Source organism: Leptodactylus fuscus, chromosome 6 (genome assembly GCF_031893055.1).
Source record: "Leptodactylus fuscus isolate aLepFus1 chromosome 6, aLepFus1.hap2, whole genome shotgun sequence".
Taxonomy (NCBI): domain Eukaryota; kingdom Metazoa; phylum Chordata; class Amphibia; order Anura; family Leptodactylidae; genus Leptodactylus; species Leptodactylus fuscus.
In genome coordinates, this window is record NC_134270.1 from 133,190,835 (window position 1) to 133,207,792 (window position 16,958).

At 44.4% G+C, this 16,958-nt stretch overlaps 1 protein-coding gene across 1 annotated transcript; it reads left to right on the plus strand.

The window, feature by feature from the left end:
- Positions 1 to 2,394: 2,394 nt before the first annotated feature.
- On the plus strand, positions 2,395 to 10,959 carry LOC142210057 (avidin-related protein 4/5-like). The gene is made up of 4 exons (XM_075279088.1): positions 2,395 to 2,463; positions 9,025 to 9,232; positions 10,584 to 10,698; positions 10,902 to 10,959. Exons 1-4 carry the CDS (start codon positions 2,440 to 2,442, stop codon positions 10,957 to 10,959), a joined length of 405 nt encoding a protein of 134 aa, XP_075135189.1. The 5' UTR covers positions 2,395 to 2,439.
- Positions 10,960 to 16,958: the final 5,999 nt, after the last annotated feature.

Consider the following 16,958-nt stretch of genomic DNA (forward strand, 5'->3'; position numbering starts at 1 on the left):
GTTTTTAGTTGCCTGGTTGTAACTATCTAAACATCCTAGGTGTTCTTGTTTCTGTGCTAACCTCTTCAAAATGTGCAGCAATGGTTAACCTCCTAAGCCTTGACAAAACCAACTGAAAGAAAAGACACCTCACATTAATAAATCTGAATTAAGACTGTAGAACGTTCACACTTTATTGTTGATATCTTTGATTTTATCAATCAGTTTCTTCCTTTATTCTCTTTCTTTTCATGCCTTATATCCCATTTATGTTTCAGGTTCATTGTCGTAATCCTGAATAATAAAAATTAAAAGTAGAATGGCTCCACCTTTAGGATAGATGGAATTCTGCAGCGACTTCAGAATGATTTTCAGATTGGTTTGTAATATGTTATAGTCAAAGAAAAAAGAAACAATATCACTGAATGGATACAAGTAAATCATTATGTCATTCTAGGTGACATCACGAGCTCTGTAACACTGTGTGACTATATCTATTCACTCCCATTGTACATTTATTAAAACAGTCTAAAAGGAATATTGTCTTAGTTATCTATAGAAATTATTTTATTTTACATTCTGCTCCTCAAAAATGTTGCACTGATCCCTGGCAATGCCCCCCTGATGAGAGCTGACTGAGGCACCACTTTTTCGGCAGCACCATTTTTGGGGTGGATCATCAGCCCTGGGTGTGAGATCTGTGGCCGGTATCCATTACTATGAAGGCCCGGAGCCAATCTCTGTGTTTCTCTGTCTCTGTGTTTGTGTTTCACCATTTCTCCTTTTTTTATTTTTCAGTCTTTGTGTTTATGTTTCTCCATTTCTGTGTTATTCCTCTGTGTTTTTTAATTCTGCTTTTCATGATTTATTTCTCAGTGATTCACTTATTTGTTATTTGAAATTTGCCAATTCCATTTTACAGAATCAGTAATTCCTGATTATTTGTTTTAATTTTTTCTCCAATTTTGTGATTCACAGATTCTGTGTTCTTTCTTTCTGTGTTTTCTGATTCTGTGTTTCGTCATTCTATGATTGTGTGGATTCACTGTTTCTTTGTTTTGTTGATTCGCCGCTTCGTGACTTAGATTTCACCGATTCTGTGTTTCTCTGTTTCATGTGTTTCTGTTTCTTCAAAATTCTGTTTTTCATGACTCTGTTTCGCAATTTCTGTGTATTGCCATTTCTGTATTTCTCCTTTTTTCCCCTTCTCCCTTTCTCCATTTTTTTGTGTTTCTCTATTCATGTTTCTCTGTATCTGCATCTCTCCATGATTCTGTGTTGCTCAGTTTCTTTGTTTCGCTGTTTCTCCTTTTCTCTTTTTGTGTTTCTCCATTTCTATGTTTCACAGTTTCTCTGCTTGTTTTTCTGTTTCTGTGTTTCTCCCTGATTCTATGTTTTATGATTCTGTGTTTCACCTCTTTTGTGTTTCTCCATTTTTGGATTTCTCTATAGCTCGGTTTCAGCGATTATGCTCCTTGCTCTCTACATTTTACACTACTGGTCGCTACACAGTATACTGGCCCTTACACAGTATAATGCCCTCTTTAGAGCGCCCATACAGTATATTGCTCAGTTACTGTCCCCCACACAATGACACATTAGGCTGCTACTTTTTGGATGTTGCCAACAAGCAACCTTACTCTTTTCCAGGCCCACCTCTGCTTACATACAACATCAGTACATGATTTCTGGATGTTATTACTTACTTAACACAGTGCCATGCACTATATAGTGGTTATGCTTGATAGCTCAGCTCAGCCCCACTTAGCTTCAGTATGGCCATATAACCAAACAATCTGATGTCATTGGCTTGGAAGTGAAGCTCAATATTATGATGACATTGTGAGGTCAGGACATCATTGCAACACATATTGCAAATTATAGTTCCCTGTCGTCCTTACCAGCGGCACAATGTGGGGGGTATTTCGTGCCCCTGTGTGCTGGTAGGACAGGCGGAGTTTTAATTAGCCATGTATTAATTTCACATGGCTCGTTCCCTTTAAGAGGGCACAGATACCTCCCCCCTGTGTTTTTTTTTCTGTCCTGTGTAAAGGATCGGACAGGTGGAGAGGACTCTGTGTCCTCCTAAAGAGAAAGAAGGAAGAAGTTGTAAGTTGCAGGTTCTCACCTGTTCAAATCATCTTCAGTGAAGCACTCTGGCCTGCTGGACTTCTGTGTCAGTCCTGCAGGGAGAAGAGGGGTAAGTTTAAAGGCTCCTTTATCTCTTCATATATCCCTGCCTCCCTCCCACAATGTTTGCCTCATGTATCCCCGTCAGTCCCGTCTTGTTTGGGCTTTGTGGAGCCGCGCACCGCTGGCGTGTACGCACGGCTCCAGGAAGGGGAACTTCCGTTTTCGTGGAACCTTCTCTGTCTAGGAGGTTCCCGGCTGGGCGCTCATAGAGGTGACACCGGCACTTCCGGTTTCGGCATCCGCCGCTCCTGGACCACGCAGACAGCGATGCAGTGCGGCTATAGAGGCAAGGTATGTGCCAAGGGTCTGTTGGCTAGGGAGGGAGCAACTCATAAGGCCTGAGAGTGCTCTCAGGAGGGCAAGGAACGGAGCTCACATATTTTTTTGTTAAGCCACGCCCCTTTCTGGATACAGGGCTGTAAACAGGGGCATGGCTGCTTCCCTCATTGCCTGCTAGTTTAAACCACTAGCTGGTTCCGTGTTGTGGCTCGTGTTACTGCTTCAACTACACTTGTTCTAGTGCAAACTCGACTGAAGTTTGGTAAGTTGTCTGACTGAAGCTGGGTGAGTCTCCTTATATGGTTCCTTGAATGTACTCCTTTATGTTCCGTATCCTATGCTTAGGTATCACTGAAAGCTAGTTTTTTTGTCATGTCTTCGTCTTCCACCCCTCCCGGGGATCAAGTGAGACGGATGAAGTCTTCAAAAGGAGACATCTGGCTTGTATTGAATGTGACGTTCTACTACCTGATAGTAGGTGCGGTCTTTTTCGTCTGCTAATTCTCCCAATGGTGGGAGTATCCTGAATGTCATTTTTTGCCTCTAGGCTATGACTGGTCACGCTGCCAGCAATGCAGGGGACCTCTGTGGGAGGAACCCGTTACCAGTGATATGGTAGCATAGGTCAAGGAGTACATGGTGAGTACGTTAGCCGCTAAAAGGGGTAGGGTCCCCACTGGCTTCTAAGTATCCTTGTTTTTGCAGGATGATTCCTTAAAGGATATCCGTACATCACTGGCTCAGCTCACCAAGAAACAGTGCGTGAGAGGCGTTCTGTTTCGCTGCCCTCCCTGGAGTGCCTCCAGGTGGAGGATGACTCCATATCATCGGACGACCAGTCCTCCTGTTCCAGCAGACCCATTTTTTCATCGTGAGAAGACTAACAAGCTGCTGAAGGCCATCTGGTCGTGGGACCAGGTTGGCGAGGGGGAAGCCTCTGCGTCCACCTCTGAAAAGCGGAGGGTTTTTCAAGTGGACGCCTCCATGGCCAGTTTAATGGAACAAGAGTGGAAGCAGCCGGAGGAAGCTTATGTCACCACCAGGGCTTTCAAAGCAGTGTATCCAATTGATTCCTCCCAGCTGGATCGCTGGGGTCCTCCACTCAAGGTGGATTTGGACGTCATCCTGGCGTCCATGGGGGAATTCCGTCTCGCTACGGATTTCCTGAGAGAGTCAGCAAGACAGAAGGTGAAACTGGCTTCCAAGACCATGGCTCTGAATACCGCTGCCAGGTGGCCCTTGTGGCTCAATCCTTGGCGGCTGATGTCACCTCCAAATTTTCTTTATGCTCCCTCCCCTTTCAACCAGGGAAGATTTTCGGCCAGGGGCTAGACGACCTGATGGAGGGGCTGGCTGAAGGTAAAGGCAGGTCGCTACCACAAGCGACCAGAAGAAGAAGGCTTTCCCCTTCTAGGGGTCGAGACTCTACATCCCAATACAGGCCTCAGCAAGGTAACCAGAGACACTCCAGATACCGCCCAAAGGGGCGGGGCAAGGGGTCCCCAAGGAAGACCCTAAGAAGAAGGGGTTTTGAGGAGGCTTCGCTCTCTGTGTCCAGCTCTCCCGTAGGAGGGCGCCTTTCCAAATTTTTCCGTGGCGTGGCATCTTCACATTTTGGATCCATGGGTCCTTCAGTTCGTTCAGCGGGGGTACGCAATAGAGTTCTCACACCCTCCTGTGGACCGGTTCATCACTACGCGGGTTTTACCAGCTCTACAACAGGTCTGCCTGGAGGCTTCCGTGGCAGAATATTTCGCAAAGGGGGACCTGGAAAGGGTCCCTCCCTCAGAAGTGGGATAAGGAGTTTATTCACCCGTATTCCTGGTTCCAAAGTCCACAGGAGGGTGGCGGATGATTATAGATCTTCGGTTCCTCAACCTTTTCATAAAGGGAAAGCCATTCAGGATGAAGTCCATAAACTCAGTAACCAACTTTCTATTGCGCAACGAGGTCATGGTCACCCTGGACCTGAAGGATGCCTACTTACATATCCCCACCTTCCCGCCACACAAGAAGTATCTACGCATAGCCATTCTTATGGCTGGTCACAGAGAGCACCTACAGTTCACTGCTCTGCCATTCGGCATATCGTCAGCCCCGTACGTATTCACCAAGATGGTCGCACCAGTTACCGCCACCCTCAGACTGCAAGGCCTCTTCGTGGTTCCCTACCTCGATGACTGGCTTATAAAAGCTCAGTCTACTTCAATTCTCCATCACCACCTCCAGATAGCCATCTCCTTCCTCCAGGAGTTGGGTTGGCTGATCAATTGGGAGAAGTCAGAAATAGTGCCATCCACCTGGAAGAAATTCCTAGGGTTTATTCTGGATTCCCAGAGCATGCAGATTTTCCTATCCCGTCCAAGGTGAGCGAAAATAGAAGCTTCAGTGCAGGGCCTTTTCAGGACCCGGCGGGTCACCATCCGCACCGCCATGTGGGTCCTAGGCCTAATGTCGTCTTCAGCCAAGGCGGTCCCTTGGGCTTCATGGCATTTGCGTCCCCTTCAGATGGAGGTGTTGAGAGCCTGGAACGGATCTCCACAGGGACTGCACAGGAAGATCTGCCTTTCTCCCGGTACCCGTCTTTCCCTCAGATGGTGGAGACACCTGAAAGACGGAAGGTCCTCGGTCCAACCTCGTTGGACCCTGTTGACAACAGATGCGTCCCATACGGGATGGGGAGCCCACCTAGACGGCGGGACCGTCCAGGGTCTGTGGAGGAATCCAAAGGTAGGAACCTCCAACCTGAAGGAGCTAAAAGCAGTCTATCTGGCGCTGAAGTACTTCGCTCCTTTTCTCAAAGGGAAGGCAGTCAAGGTCCGGTCAGACAACATGACGATGGTAGTATACTTGAACAAGCAAGGCGGCACCAGGGTTCCAGCCCTACTGAGAGAGGCGAACTTGATTTTCACGTGGGCAGAGAAGAATCTGTCCCACATATCCACTGTTCACATCAAGGGATCCCTGAACATAGTAGCGGATCAGTTGAGTCGGGGTATCCCTGTATCAGGAGAATGGTCTCTCAATCAAGACAGATTCCAACAGATTGTCCAAGCATGGGGCCTTCCAGACGTCGACCTCATGGCAACCCGACTCAACGCCAAGGTGGAAACCTTCTGTTCTCTGTACCAGGAGGACAATGCCTTGGCAGTGGATGCCCTGTCCATCCCATGGAGGTTCAGGCTGATATACATTTTCCCTCCAGTTTCCATCATACCCAAGGTATTGATGAAAATCAGACAGGACCAAGTCTCGGGAATTGCCATATTCCCGTTCTGGCCAAAAAGGACTTGGTTTGCCCAGCTCATGTGGATGAGTCAAGGCAGGTATTGGAGGCTTCCCCCCTCCCAGATCTGGTGACACAAGGAGAGCTGAGACACCACGATCTGAGGAGATTCAATCTGACAGCCTGGAGGTTGACCAGTCCCTATTAAGGAATAGAGGACTGTCTGAAGGCGTCCTAAGGACTTTAGCCAGCACCAGGGCCAACTCTACCAATAAGAATTACCTTAGGGTCGGTAATATTTTCCAGGCCTGGTGCACGGATCACGAAGTGGACTCCTCCGATCCCCCTGTGAGGGCGATCCTGGATTTCCTTCAGGACGGCCTAGACAGAGGGCTTGCAGCTTCTACCCTGAAGGTACATGTGGCCGCTCTGTCCACCTATCTGGGGAGGCGGTTGTCTCAAGATCCTTTAGTGAGCACCTTTATCAAAGGGGCAACTAGGCTGAGACCAGCAGTGTCTGCTCCTGTCCACCAATGGGACCTCAACATGGTCCTAAAGGCACTTTGTGTTGCTCCATTCGAACCCCTGGAGGAGGTGGATCTAAAGTGGCTGACCTATAAGGTATCTTTTCTCCTCACTGTCACCTCGGCAAAAAGAGTAGGGGAGCTTCAAGCACTCTCATCGGAAGCTCCTTACATTGCCTTCTTTGAAGACCGTGTTCAGTTAAGATTTCTGCCAGGATTCAGGCCTAAAGTTTCTTCTAGGGCAAATGTGTGTCAGCTCATTTGCCTGCCAACCTTTTTTCCAGTACCCACTTTCCCTGAGGAGGAGAGGAGGCATACCCTGGATTTAGTCCGGAACCTGCAGATTTATCTTCAGCGCATGCGCGCTTTCAGGAGATCTGAAAACTTATTAATAAATTATGTAGGTGGCCATAAAGGCCACAAGGCTTCTAGAGCAACCATCTCCCGCTGGGTGAAGGAAGCAATCAAGTTGGCGTTTGTGAAACAGAACTTACCTCCGCCCACTGTCCTAAGGGCCCACTCGACACGGGCAGTGTCGACCTCTTGGGCGGAAATCAAGGCTCTTGCCTTGGATCAGATTTGTGCAGCAGCATCCTGGTCTTCAGAATCGACTTTTGTGAAGCACTACTGACTTGATCGGTATAGCTCAGAAGCTACTGCCTTCGGGCGCACTGTATTACATTCTGCTTGTGTTTAATGTCCCACCCTTATGGGGATTACTTGCTATTTCCCCACATTGTGCCGCTGGTAAGGACGACAGGGAACGAAGGATTATGTAGATAATCTTGTTTCCCTTAGTCCTAACAGCGGCACAAGGATTCCCCCCCTATTGTTGTTTATTTGAAATGTATGTATTATTACTTGTTATTTACACACAGGGGGGAGGTATCTGTGCCCTCTTAAAGGGAACGAGCCATGTGAAATTAATACATGGCTAATTAAAACTCCGCCTGTCCTACCAGCACACAGGGGCACGAAATACCCCCCACATTGTGCCGCTGTTAGGACTAAGGGAAACAAGATTATCTACATAATCCTTCGTTCTCTCGCAGCACTGGGGGCGGTCCCCAGCTCTCAAACAGCACAGGGGCGCCTCTAATGTGCGTCTTCTTCCGGAGCAGGGTTCAAACTTCTACGCATGCTCAGTGGGCTCTGACATCGGGCCTCGGGCAGAGCTGACTGCGCATGCCCGCCTGGTGTAAGCAGCCATTTTCTTGTGGCCGACAGCAGAGCCGACTGCGCATGCGTAGAAGTTTGAACCCAATATTAAACTATGGAGCAGCTGGAGGGTGACAATAAACTGTGGGTGCACCAGCCATGAGACATTATACTGTGGGGTCAATTTGAGGAGAACATTATAATGTGGGGGCATATAATATTAGGATTATTGTGTGGGGAGTAAAGAGAGAAATTAATTGGAATGGGCGGAGTCAATTTAGAAATGGGTGGAGCTAAATTAGCATATTTTGTCCCTCTTTCTGTCCTTTGAAAGTTGAGAGGTATGCCAATAGTAGTAGTGAGAGGGGAGAAGCCATTTATGTGGCAACATTGACCTTTTAGATCAACAGTAACCGTGGCATCTAAGGCTTCATTCACACCTGTGATGGGTGACAGTTTGGGGACTCCATCCCTGATTCCGCTTGGAATATGCTGAGAGAAAAGGCCTGCAAGCATTAGCACTGGCACCCCTGCCCTGCAAGTGCGATTGTGGGAGGACAACGTCAGTACACGGTAGCCGGAGACATATTGAAGGCCCCCAGATATACCTTCAATACATGCAAGAGGCATGGTCTAAATAGACTGCTTGTTCTGCAAGTGATCAAAAGATGGGACTAAAAAGTAGTATAAAAAAAAACTTTCGATAAAATATAAGAAAACACTAATCCACCATCCCTAAATGTTTTGTAAGTAAAAAAAAAATTAAACATAATGGACACTGCTGCATCCCTAACTGTAATGTTATTTTCCCCACATGATATTAATAATAAAAAAAATAATTACCATTTTTTTTGTCTATCGCTCACGGAAAAATCTTCTAAAAAGTGATAAAAAGGTGTTTCCCAAAAAGGTATCAATTAAAATGTCACGTCTTGGTCCTTGGTAAGTGGTGATGGCAAAGGAAAAACAAATGGTAGAGTCAACCCAACTCAAACTAACATCATCAACCCAAAATACATTTTTCAGGTTACATAAGCTGCACGATGAAAGGTGCACATTTTATTTCATAAAGTGATAGTGTTGGAATTGCTATTTTTCCTATTCCCTGTCAGAAAGAGTTAATAAAGTTAGTCAATGAGACATATGTATTCCAAAACTATGCAATTTAACACTACAACTTATCCCATAAAAACAAGCCCCCATACAGTAAAGTAAAAAAAATTTGTGACAACTGAAAAATGACTTTGTCATTAGGGGTCAAAACAGGCCAGTCATTAAAGGGTTAAACAAAGCATCAGCTGATCTTCCAGACAAAACCAATCAATCAATCAATCAATGGGCTCCAGTCTATAAGACTCCTCAGTGCCTAACACTAGATGTGACTTGGAGTGAATGTACAATGATGGTGGGTGCTCAGGGCTGGCTGCTGGTTGGGCTCATGGTCACCAGTTATTACAGTCATGTGGTAAGTTTCTGCATTTACTAAAGGAATATCACTTATGGATGTTGAAAATTCTGATATTGAATCAAGTAGATGTTGATGGAACCATGTGTGGCTGAATCCAGGTAACTGTAGGCAGGGCTGTCATGTGGATGTGGTCATGGTAATACATCAAGTGTTGTGGCAGGTTCCCTTCTTAACGCTTTTTCTGTCTTTGCCAGCAGGGGACTCACTGCAATATGACTGGAATCTGGATAAATACCCAGGGATCAGTTCTTAGGCTCTCAATGCAAGGATCTCTGCTGAAAGGATCCCTGTGCACTTCTGTAGAGCTCTCTCCTGATGCAAAATGTGAAATGTCTGGTGAGGTGATTGGGCACCTAGGACAAGGAGATCAACAAATCTTCACTATGTCTGTAAACTGGGATGGAGGTGAGATACTGGTATCTGATTTGTTAGCCACTGTGAAAATTTGGCCTTTAAATGTCTTGGAATATTTTTTATTTATTTTTTTTTCTCTTGGGATTTGAAAAATCTCGTTGCATAGGTCATCAGTATTGGTGGGTGCCTGTTCCTTAGCCAAGGCACCAGAGTACAGGACCTGGCTGTACATGGCTCAGTCTGTGTAATGCCATATAGTTATATAGTAGATGAGACTGGATGAAGACCTCAGTCCATAAAGTCCAACCTATGACCCTACAGTGTCTATGTAGAGGAAAGAAAAAAACAAACCCATGAGACTTATGCCAATTGCCCAATTTCAGGGGAAAAATGATGGGTGCCTACAGCTCACTAAAAATGGCAGCTGAGTTGCCGTAATCCTGCATGACCACGACACTAGCACTCCATATATAAACTCTGCAAACTGCCTACTAAATGGCTTTAGCTGTGACCTGACTTGCCTTGTGCCTCACTAATGTTGGTGAATGGAGTCCCTGTGATCCCCAGGCTGCTATGACTTCCAGCTGCAAAAAAGATTGAGCAGTATCTGATCTTTTAGAAAATAGAAGTTGTCTCCACTTGACTTAGTAAGGGTAAGTGCACATGGGGTTTTTTTGCTCAGGATTTTGAGGCTGCATCCATCTCAAAATCCTGACCAAAAAGAAGGCTCACATTGGAATCAATGGGAGCTGGTCAGGCTTTTTTTTTTTTTTTGTCCAGAACCTGCGGCCGCCTCAGGTTCCAGACCAAAAAAGTCCTGTGTGAACTTTCACTAAGGGGCTTGGGGTCCATTCACATGGAGGAACAATGGTGTGGCATTTCAATGCTGAAAAAGCTAGCAAAAAAAAAAAAAAAAAAAAAGGAACCCATTGAAGTGTGGAGGCTTTTTCCAAACGCCTCACCATTTACCTTTGTGTGACTGGACCCTTAGGGGTGACCAAGAATCTGACTGCATGAAGGAAGTTGCTACCAGTTCCTTAATGTTAAACAGGTGCTGGATGACGCTCAGTGGCTTACTCTATGAGATGAGGTTGAATAGCAAGACTTGCCCCTGTTTTTGATCTACTACTGGTCTTGGTTTGCAGAAGATGATGCTGAACAGTAACATGTGACTAAGGCCTTAGAATAGACATGTATAGCCCAGACGGACGGCATTATTAGTCAGTACTTGTAAATTGGAATAACCTCTAGGACTGGGCTCCATTATGGGTACAAATCCACAGAGAATCTTCATTGCTAGGCCATGCCCGTGTGGTCTGACACTCCTTACTTCTGTAGTATACATGGATTATACCGCTATACACTTCTCAGTTCAGCTCTGACACTGTTTTTCTCTCTTCAGATTCGGCCACTGTTTGGGTCGGCCAGTGTTTCCAGCCATTAGATTGCCCAATCTTAAAAGTAATGTGGTTGTTGCGCACAAAGACCATCGAAAAAGAAAACTGGATGGGAACCAGGTAAGAGACCGTGTTCAGATGAATAAGTGGTGACAGCGGTGAAGATTGTATAAAGAATATATACACTATTTATGGGAAAATATATGTATACTGCTCACCTGGTGTTGTGCTTTACACAGTCCTGGTGGTTACAGAAATAAATTTAGTATAAACCCCCCCCAATAATCTGACTAATCTGTTGTCTAACATTACTTGTTTTGCAGGATTGGTGAAGATGTGTTTTACCCAAAGGACACATGTCTTATGGCCGATTTATTTTAAAAACATCAGACTAAATAAATGTTTAGATAATCTGTCTTTGTGTTTTTCCTTTCCACTCCTGTAAGTGTTGGTATATTACAGTACAGCAAATAGACGGCAGTGTACTACATACAGAGGCAGCAAACATGGCGCCTAACCTAGATGTCCAAAAATTGACAGATTGCACAAAAAAATGCACCACTTTCCAATCTGCTAGTCACTTTTCAGAAACTTCAATGAGGGTCAAAGTGAACTGGGTTGGTTATACCTTAGCCGAACATGTTACTATAACTTGTGGCAGCAAACTGACATGAATAATAGCTGAAATGTAGTAATTAAAGCCATTGTTTACATGCCTGGTATATTACTGCAGTAGCTCCAGGACACTGATGGAGATATGATTTTTTTTTTTTTATCTTCATCATATGCAATATTGTCTTACTATCTTTAGGCAAATCAGAATACAGCATGTACAATGAATATCTAATTGATTTTCTTCTGTACTGACCCTGAAGCAGTAAACGGACCGGGGACTTCATGGCATAAAGTTTAGATGCAGTATCTTTTGAATCTTGAACACAGTTTGTGATCAATAAAGTTGTTTGAGGTGGAGCAAGGTAATAAAACCAGGGGGCACTTGGACAGGCTCACTTCCAGCTAATTCACCCATTTGTACATACCTTTTGCTCTCCTTTCAGTGTATAATGGAGAAGATGGGAGTCTTTGTCTGCAGATAAAAATAGAAGGCTCCATGATGCGTTTGTCATATCTAGGAAGCGTGACTGAGACTAACTGTATGGTTTCTTGTTTTCCAGAGGCCAAGTTGTGGTGGTTGGTAGACAGTGGCTCAGTTTGAGGCTAAAAAGGTGACCTTGCATCAAATGCAGGTTCTGTTGGGGCTCTTAAAGGGTTTAAATGTACATAGTTGTGTTAAATTTTGTAGATAATTAAAAGTTAAACATTTTTGCAAATATAAGTAAACATTTTGCAGAGTTTTAAAGATTTTTCTCATCTTGTGGTCACTGATTTCTTTACTGGGGCTGGAATATCTTCTGATACATGTGGTGTCCCTGCATGATAACACAGCTACAATACGACAATCATAGCTGGGTTCCTGAGAAGTCCCAGACCACAGAGTTTCTGCATTAGTGGGCGCAACCAATCAAAACAACAGACTGTCCCACTAAAAAAAGTTAGAGAAAATCCTTAAAACTTTGTGGCATTTTTAATTATTTGCAAAAATGTTTAACTTTTAATTGTCTACAAATATAGATATGATTATGCACATGAGAATATCCCTTTAATCCTTGCAAAGTATTGCCTATCGGGTGAACTTTTTCACGCTGGTTGTCTTTAGTGACAAAAGGTGCGCCATTTTATCCATATTACCAATGCCTCAGGGAGGACCTTCTTGTCTGGCAGATCTTCTTGCAAACCTATAAAGGCAGGTCGATGTTCCAGTCAGGAGAGATCTAGTTTAAACTAGTGTTTTTACTAATGCTGCTGGGTGTGACTGCCTTGCAGCAATCCTGGAGTATCATTGGTACAAGGGTTCGTGACGGTGCACTGGTTGGAATCAGGGTATGTCAGAAATTTAGCGTTATTGGAGTTGTTTCCCCCCCCCCCCCCCCTCATTGCAGTGGAACTGTGGGGTCGGGACATCGCTGATTAAAAGCATATGCTTCTGGACAGATAACATGGCAGTTGTGCAGGTAGTGAATAGTCAATCATCTTCTCTCCTGGTGTTTCCCCTACTCTGGCACTTAGTGTTGCACTGCTTGCAAACATTTGATTTAAGGCACGGCATGTCCCAGGTAAGCAGAATTTGGTGGCTGATGCCCTATCCCATTCAGTTCATCTGTCTTCAGATGGGGAGGGATATGGATGCCTGGACTACTTGTGGGACCTGGTTGGGAGGTCATGATGGATCTGGTAGGTTATCTGTATCCCAGGCCACCCGGCAGAGCCATATGAGAGCATGGTCAGACTGGCTTGCCTGCTCTGGTGGTAGGATATCTGTGGAGGAGGCAAGCTTACTGGATATAACAGTTCAGTCCTTGGTCGATTTGCAGGCAAGAGGAGCTTTGGCAAAAGTGGCAGAAAAGTACCTGGCTGGGGTGGTCTTCATGTTGAGGCTCCTGGAAATCAGTGATGTTACCAAGCAGTTTGTCATCCTACAAGCACTAAAAGGGTCGGTACAGTGCAACACCAAACACCACGTCTCACTGACATTGTTGGTGAGGCTGATTGCCATCTTGGCAGGGGTTTGCACAGATTTGCGTGAAATCTGTCTGTTCTGGGCAGCCTTTGCATTGGCCTTTTTTGCAGCGTTATGAACTGGGGAGCTGATCAGTGTGAGTGCTGTAAAGGGTGGAGAGCTGGCTGCTTTGGATGTTTGATTTGGGTTAAAGGATGTGTATTTGCGTTCGGTTAAAAATGAACATGTTTGGTAGGGGGATGTGGATGACCATTCGGACCTTGGGGGACTCCTTCTGCCCCGTAGCTTTAGTCAGGGATTACAGTTGTCGGTTTACCGGATACCACTTTTGATACACACCATTCGAGCAAACCGCTCACCAAATTCCAATTCTTTGCTATCTTTAAGAGGTGCCTGGTGGCGTTGGATCTGGAGCCAAAGAATTTTGGTTCCCATTACTTTAGGATCGTAGATGCCTGCGGCGGGAGTCATGCCCTTGGGACGGTGGAAGTCTGACTGCTGCAAATCATGAGAAAGGGAAGTATAACGCTCAGCATAACCATATCAGTGATAAAGCAGCCAATTATGTCAAAATACAAAATAGTTTTATTGAATACAAAATTCACATATAAGGACAATCAAGGAATGATGTAACCATACACAGAAAAAATTTGAGTTGGCAAGAAGACCACCTGCAACCCCATTAATAATACCTCCATAGTAAGGGCTAAATTCACATCATATGGGACCCAAGTAAACACTGTCCTGTGCAATGGTTCAGTAAGATATACCGTCTAAAAATATACCAGGTCAAGAGGAAAGTAAACACTATGCTATGCAATAGTTCAGTAAGATATACCGTCTAAAAAAATTTACCAGGTCACGAGTGTAAGTGTATCTTACCCATAGTGAGGCCAATGCCAGGGGAGGAAAGGGAGCAGGGGTGCGTACTTACTGAACTATTGCATAGCATAGTGTTTACTTTCCTCTTGACCTGGTATATTTTTAGACGGTATATCTTACTGAACCATTGCACAGGACAGTGTTTACTTGGGTCTCATATGATGATGTTTGGGATCTTGTCCTTATTCTATATGAATTTAGCCCTTACTATTGGCATTTACTATGGAGGTATTATTAATGGGGTTGCAGGTGGTCTTCTTGCTGACTCGAATTTTTTCCGTGTATGGTTATATCATTTCTTGATTGTCCTTATATGTGTATTTTGTATTTAAAAAAACTATTTTGTATTGACATATTTGGAAGTTTTATTACTGATGTGGTTATACTTTTCCCATTTTTTTTTTTCTCCTCATCTTGTATCTTTGGTAAGGACACGCCTTTCTTTTAGGACTTTATAATATTATCAGGGAATCTATTGTGGTGTTGTTCATCATTCATAATTTTTTGTTCCCTGTGTTTTATGTTCTTTCTATTTTCTTTCTGCTACAAATCATATATAGGTCTGGATTTGTTAACTCCTGGAGCGGGGTACGTGGTCTGATTTGGCATCAAATTTTGCCATTCATCATTAATTAGCTGAGATCACAGGGGTCTAGTTTTGATCCTAATACATGTGGGGGGCGATGACTTGGGTGCTTCTCATCTGGTCAGAGATTGTTCCCCGTGGTTATTGGAGAGGTCCCTCTCGCGCTCAAGCGTACGCGGAGGGCTTTAAATGTCAGGGTCTCCAGGCATGTTCGTTCACTTGGTGGTGTGGTCATAAGACACAAAGAACTTGAAAGGGATAACGCAGACATCTTTACTTTGGAATGGGGTTCAGCCTATGCTGGGTGCTCCTCGGTGGTTTTCCATGCTGGTGGACAAGAAGATGGCCTCACCTGCACGCTGCCTCACAGCTTTCAGCAGTCTGGGTAATGAAGCGAAGCGGGCTGGTCTACATGAAGCTGGCAGGGAATGGTTAACAGTTGATGTTGTTAAAATAATTACAGTGTAATAAAGCTGTGGCCTGTCCCCACATTATCCAAAAAGTCGTGGTTATTGGAGGCAAGTACCCTCCAGGTGTTACCCCTCCTTTCGTGGGAAAGTAAAAGTTAGGTACATGTAGTCTGAACTGGCCATGAAGCAGTTAGAGAGAGGGTCAAGGATTGCATGGCATAAAGTTTAGATGCAGCATCTTTTGAATTTGTGGAACACTGTTTGTGGTCAATAAAGTTGGTTGAGGAGGAGGTAAAGCAAGGTAATAAAACCAGGGGGCACATAGGTGGGCTCACCTTCTACCGTTACCAGCATGGTGAGTGACACGTTCTCCCTCCACCCTGCCCTCTCCGGTTACAGAAGGTGTTTTAATGGGAAGTTGGCTAGCTACTGTTTCGGCTCTCTGCTGGCCTTTGTTTTGTTTGTTTTTTTCTTTTGCAGATTTCACAGCAGTTCTGGCGGTTTTCCATGCTGGCAGACAAGAAGATGGCCTCACCTGCATGCTGTCTCACAGCGTTCGGCAGTCCGGATAATAAAGCGGAGCGAACTGGTCTACACAAAGCTGGCATGGAATGGTTAACAGTTGACGTTGTTAAAATAATTACAGTGTAATAAAACTGTGGTCTACCCCCACATTATCAAAAAAGTTGTGGTTATTGGAGGCAGGGGTCCTCCAGGTCTTACCCCCTCCTTTTGTGGGAAGGTAAGACATAGGTACATGTAGTCTGTGGTTTCAAAGTAAAGCGTGTAATGTCAAATACAGAAAGCAATTTAATAATTAATCATCTATTAAATATACAATGAATATACCATGTTATTACATTAGTATGTGGGGTGGACTTTGCCAAAAATGCCAGAATGGAAAGTGCTCTTGTTGTCCTCCACCTCTGGCATCAATTACTCTCTCAATCATCTTTCTCATGACAGAAACCAGGAGAGCAAGTCTGCGGCATAGCCGATGGAGACACTGACTCATTTTACACTAGCCTTAATAAAGGCTCTGACTGGTGTAGGAAATGAGTGATATATGAAGAGGCTGCACCTTCTTCATAAATAAGGAGCATATCATTGCGCCAGAATGGAGATGTACCACCCCAGGCAAAAATTATGGAATCACCAGTCTCTAACACTCCAACACATCATTAGTACTTTGTTGCACCACCTCTGGCTTTTGTGACTGCTTGCAGTCTCTGAGGCATTTACTTCAGGAGTGATAAACAGTACTCTTCAAAAAATGGAAGTTACATACAGAAAAGCTAAAAGAAAGCCATCACTAACACCTAAACAGAAAAAAAACAAGGTTACAATGGGCTAAGGAAAGGCAATCATTCAAACAAATCAAACATTCCTTGAAGAACGACACACAAGGTCAATGTCATGGCCTGAAAACAGTCCGAATCTCAATCCAATTGAAAATCTGTGGTGGAAATTAAAGAAAATGGTACATGACAAGGCTCCAACCTGCAAGCTGATCTGGCAACAGCAATGAGAGAAGGCTGGAGCCAGATTGATGAAGAGCCCTGTGTATCACTCATGAAGTCAATGCCTCAGTGAATGCAAGCTGTTATAAAAGCCAGAGGTGGTGCAAAAAAGTACTAGTGATGTGTTGGAGTCTTATTTTGTTTGTTTTTCATGATTCCATATTTTTTTTCTCAGAATTGAGTGATTCCATACTTTCTTCCCTGGGCTTGTTCTAAAAATCTAACAGTTACTGACTACCGCAATTATTTTTCTGGATTTCTTTTAGTGTTTCTTAAAGCCAGAAAGTTGCCATATGAAATGCCTTTAGTTTTTTTTTCCATGTCTGCGATCTGCTTTTTTTTCTACAAAATTAAACAACTGAAGGAACATCCTCAGGGACTGGTGATTCCATATTTTTTTCCAG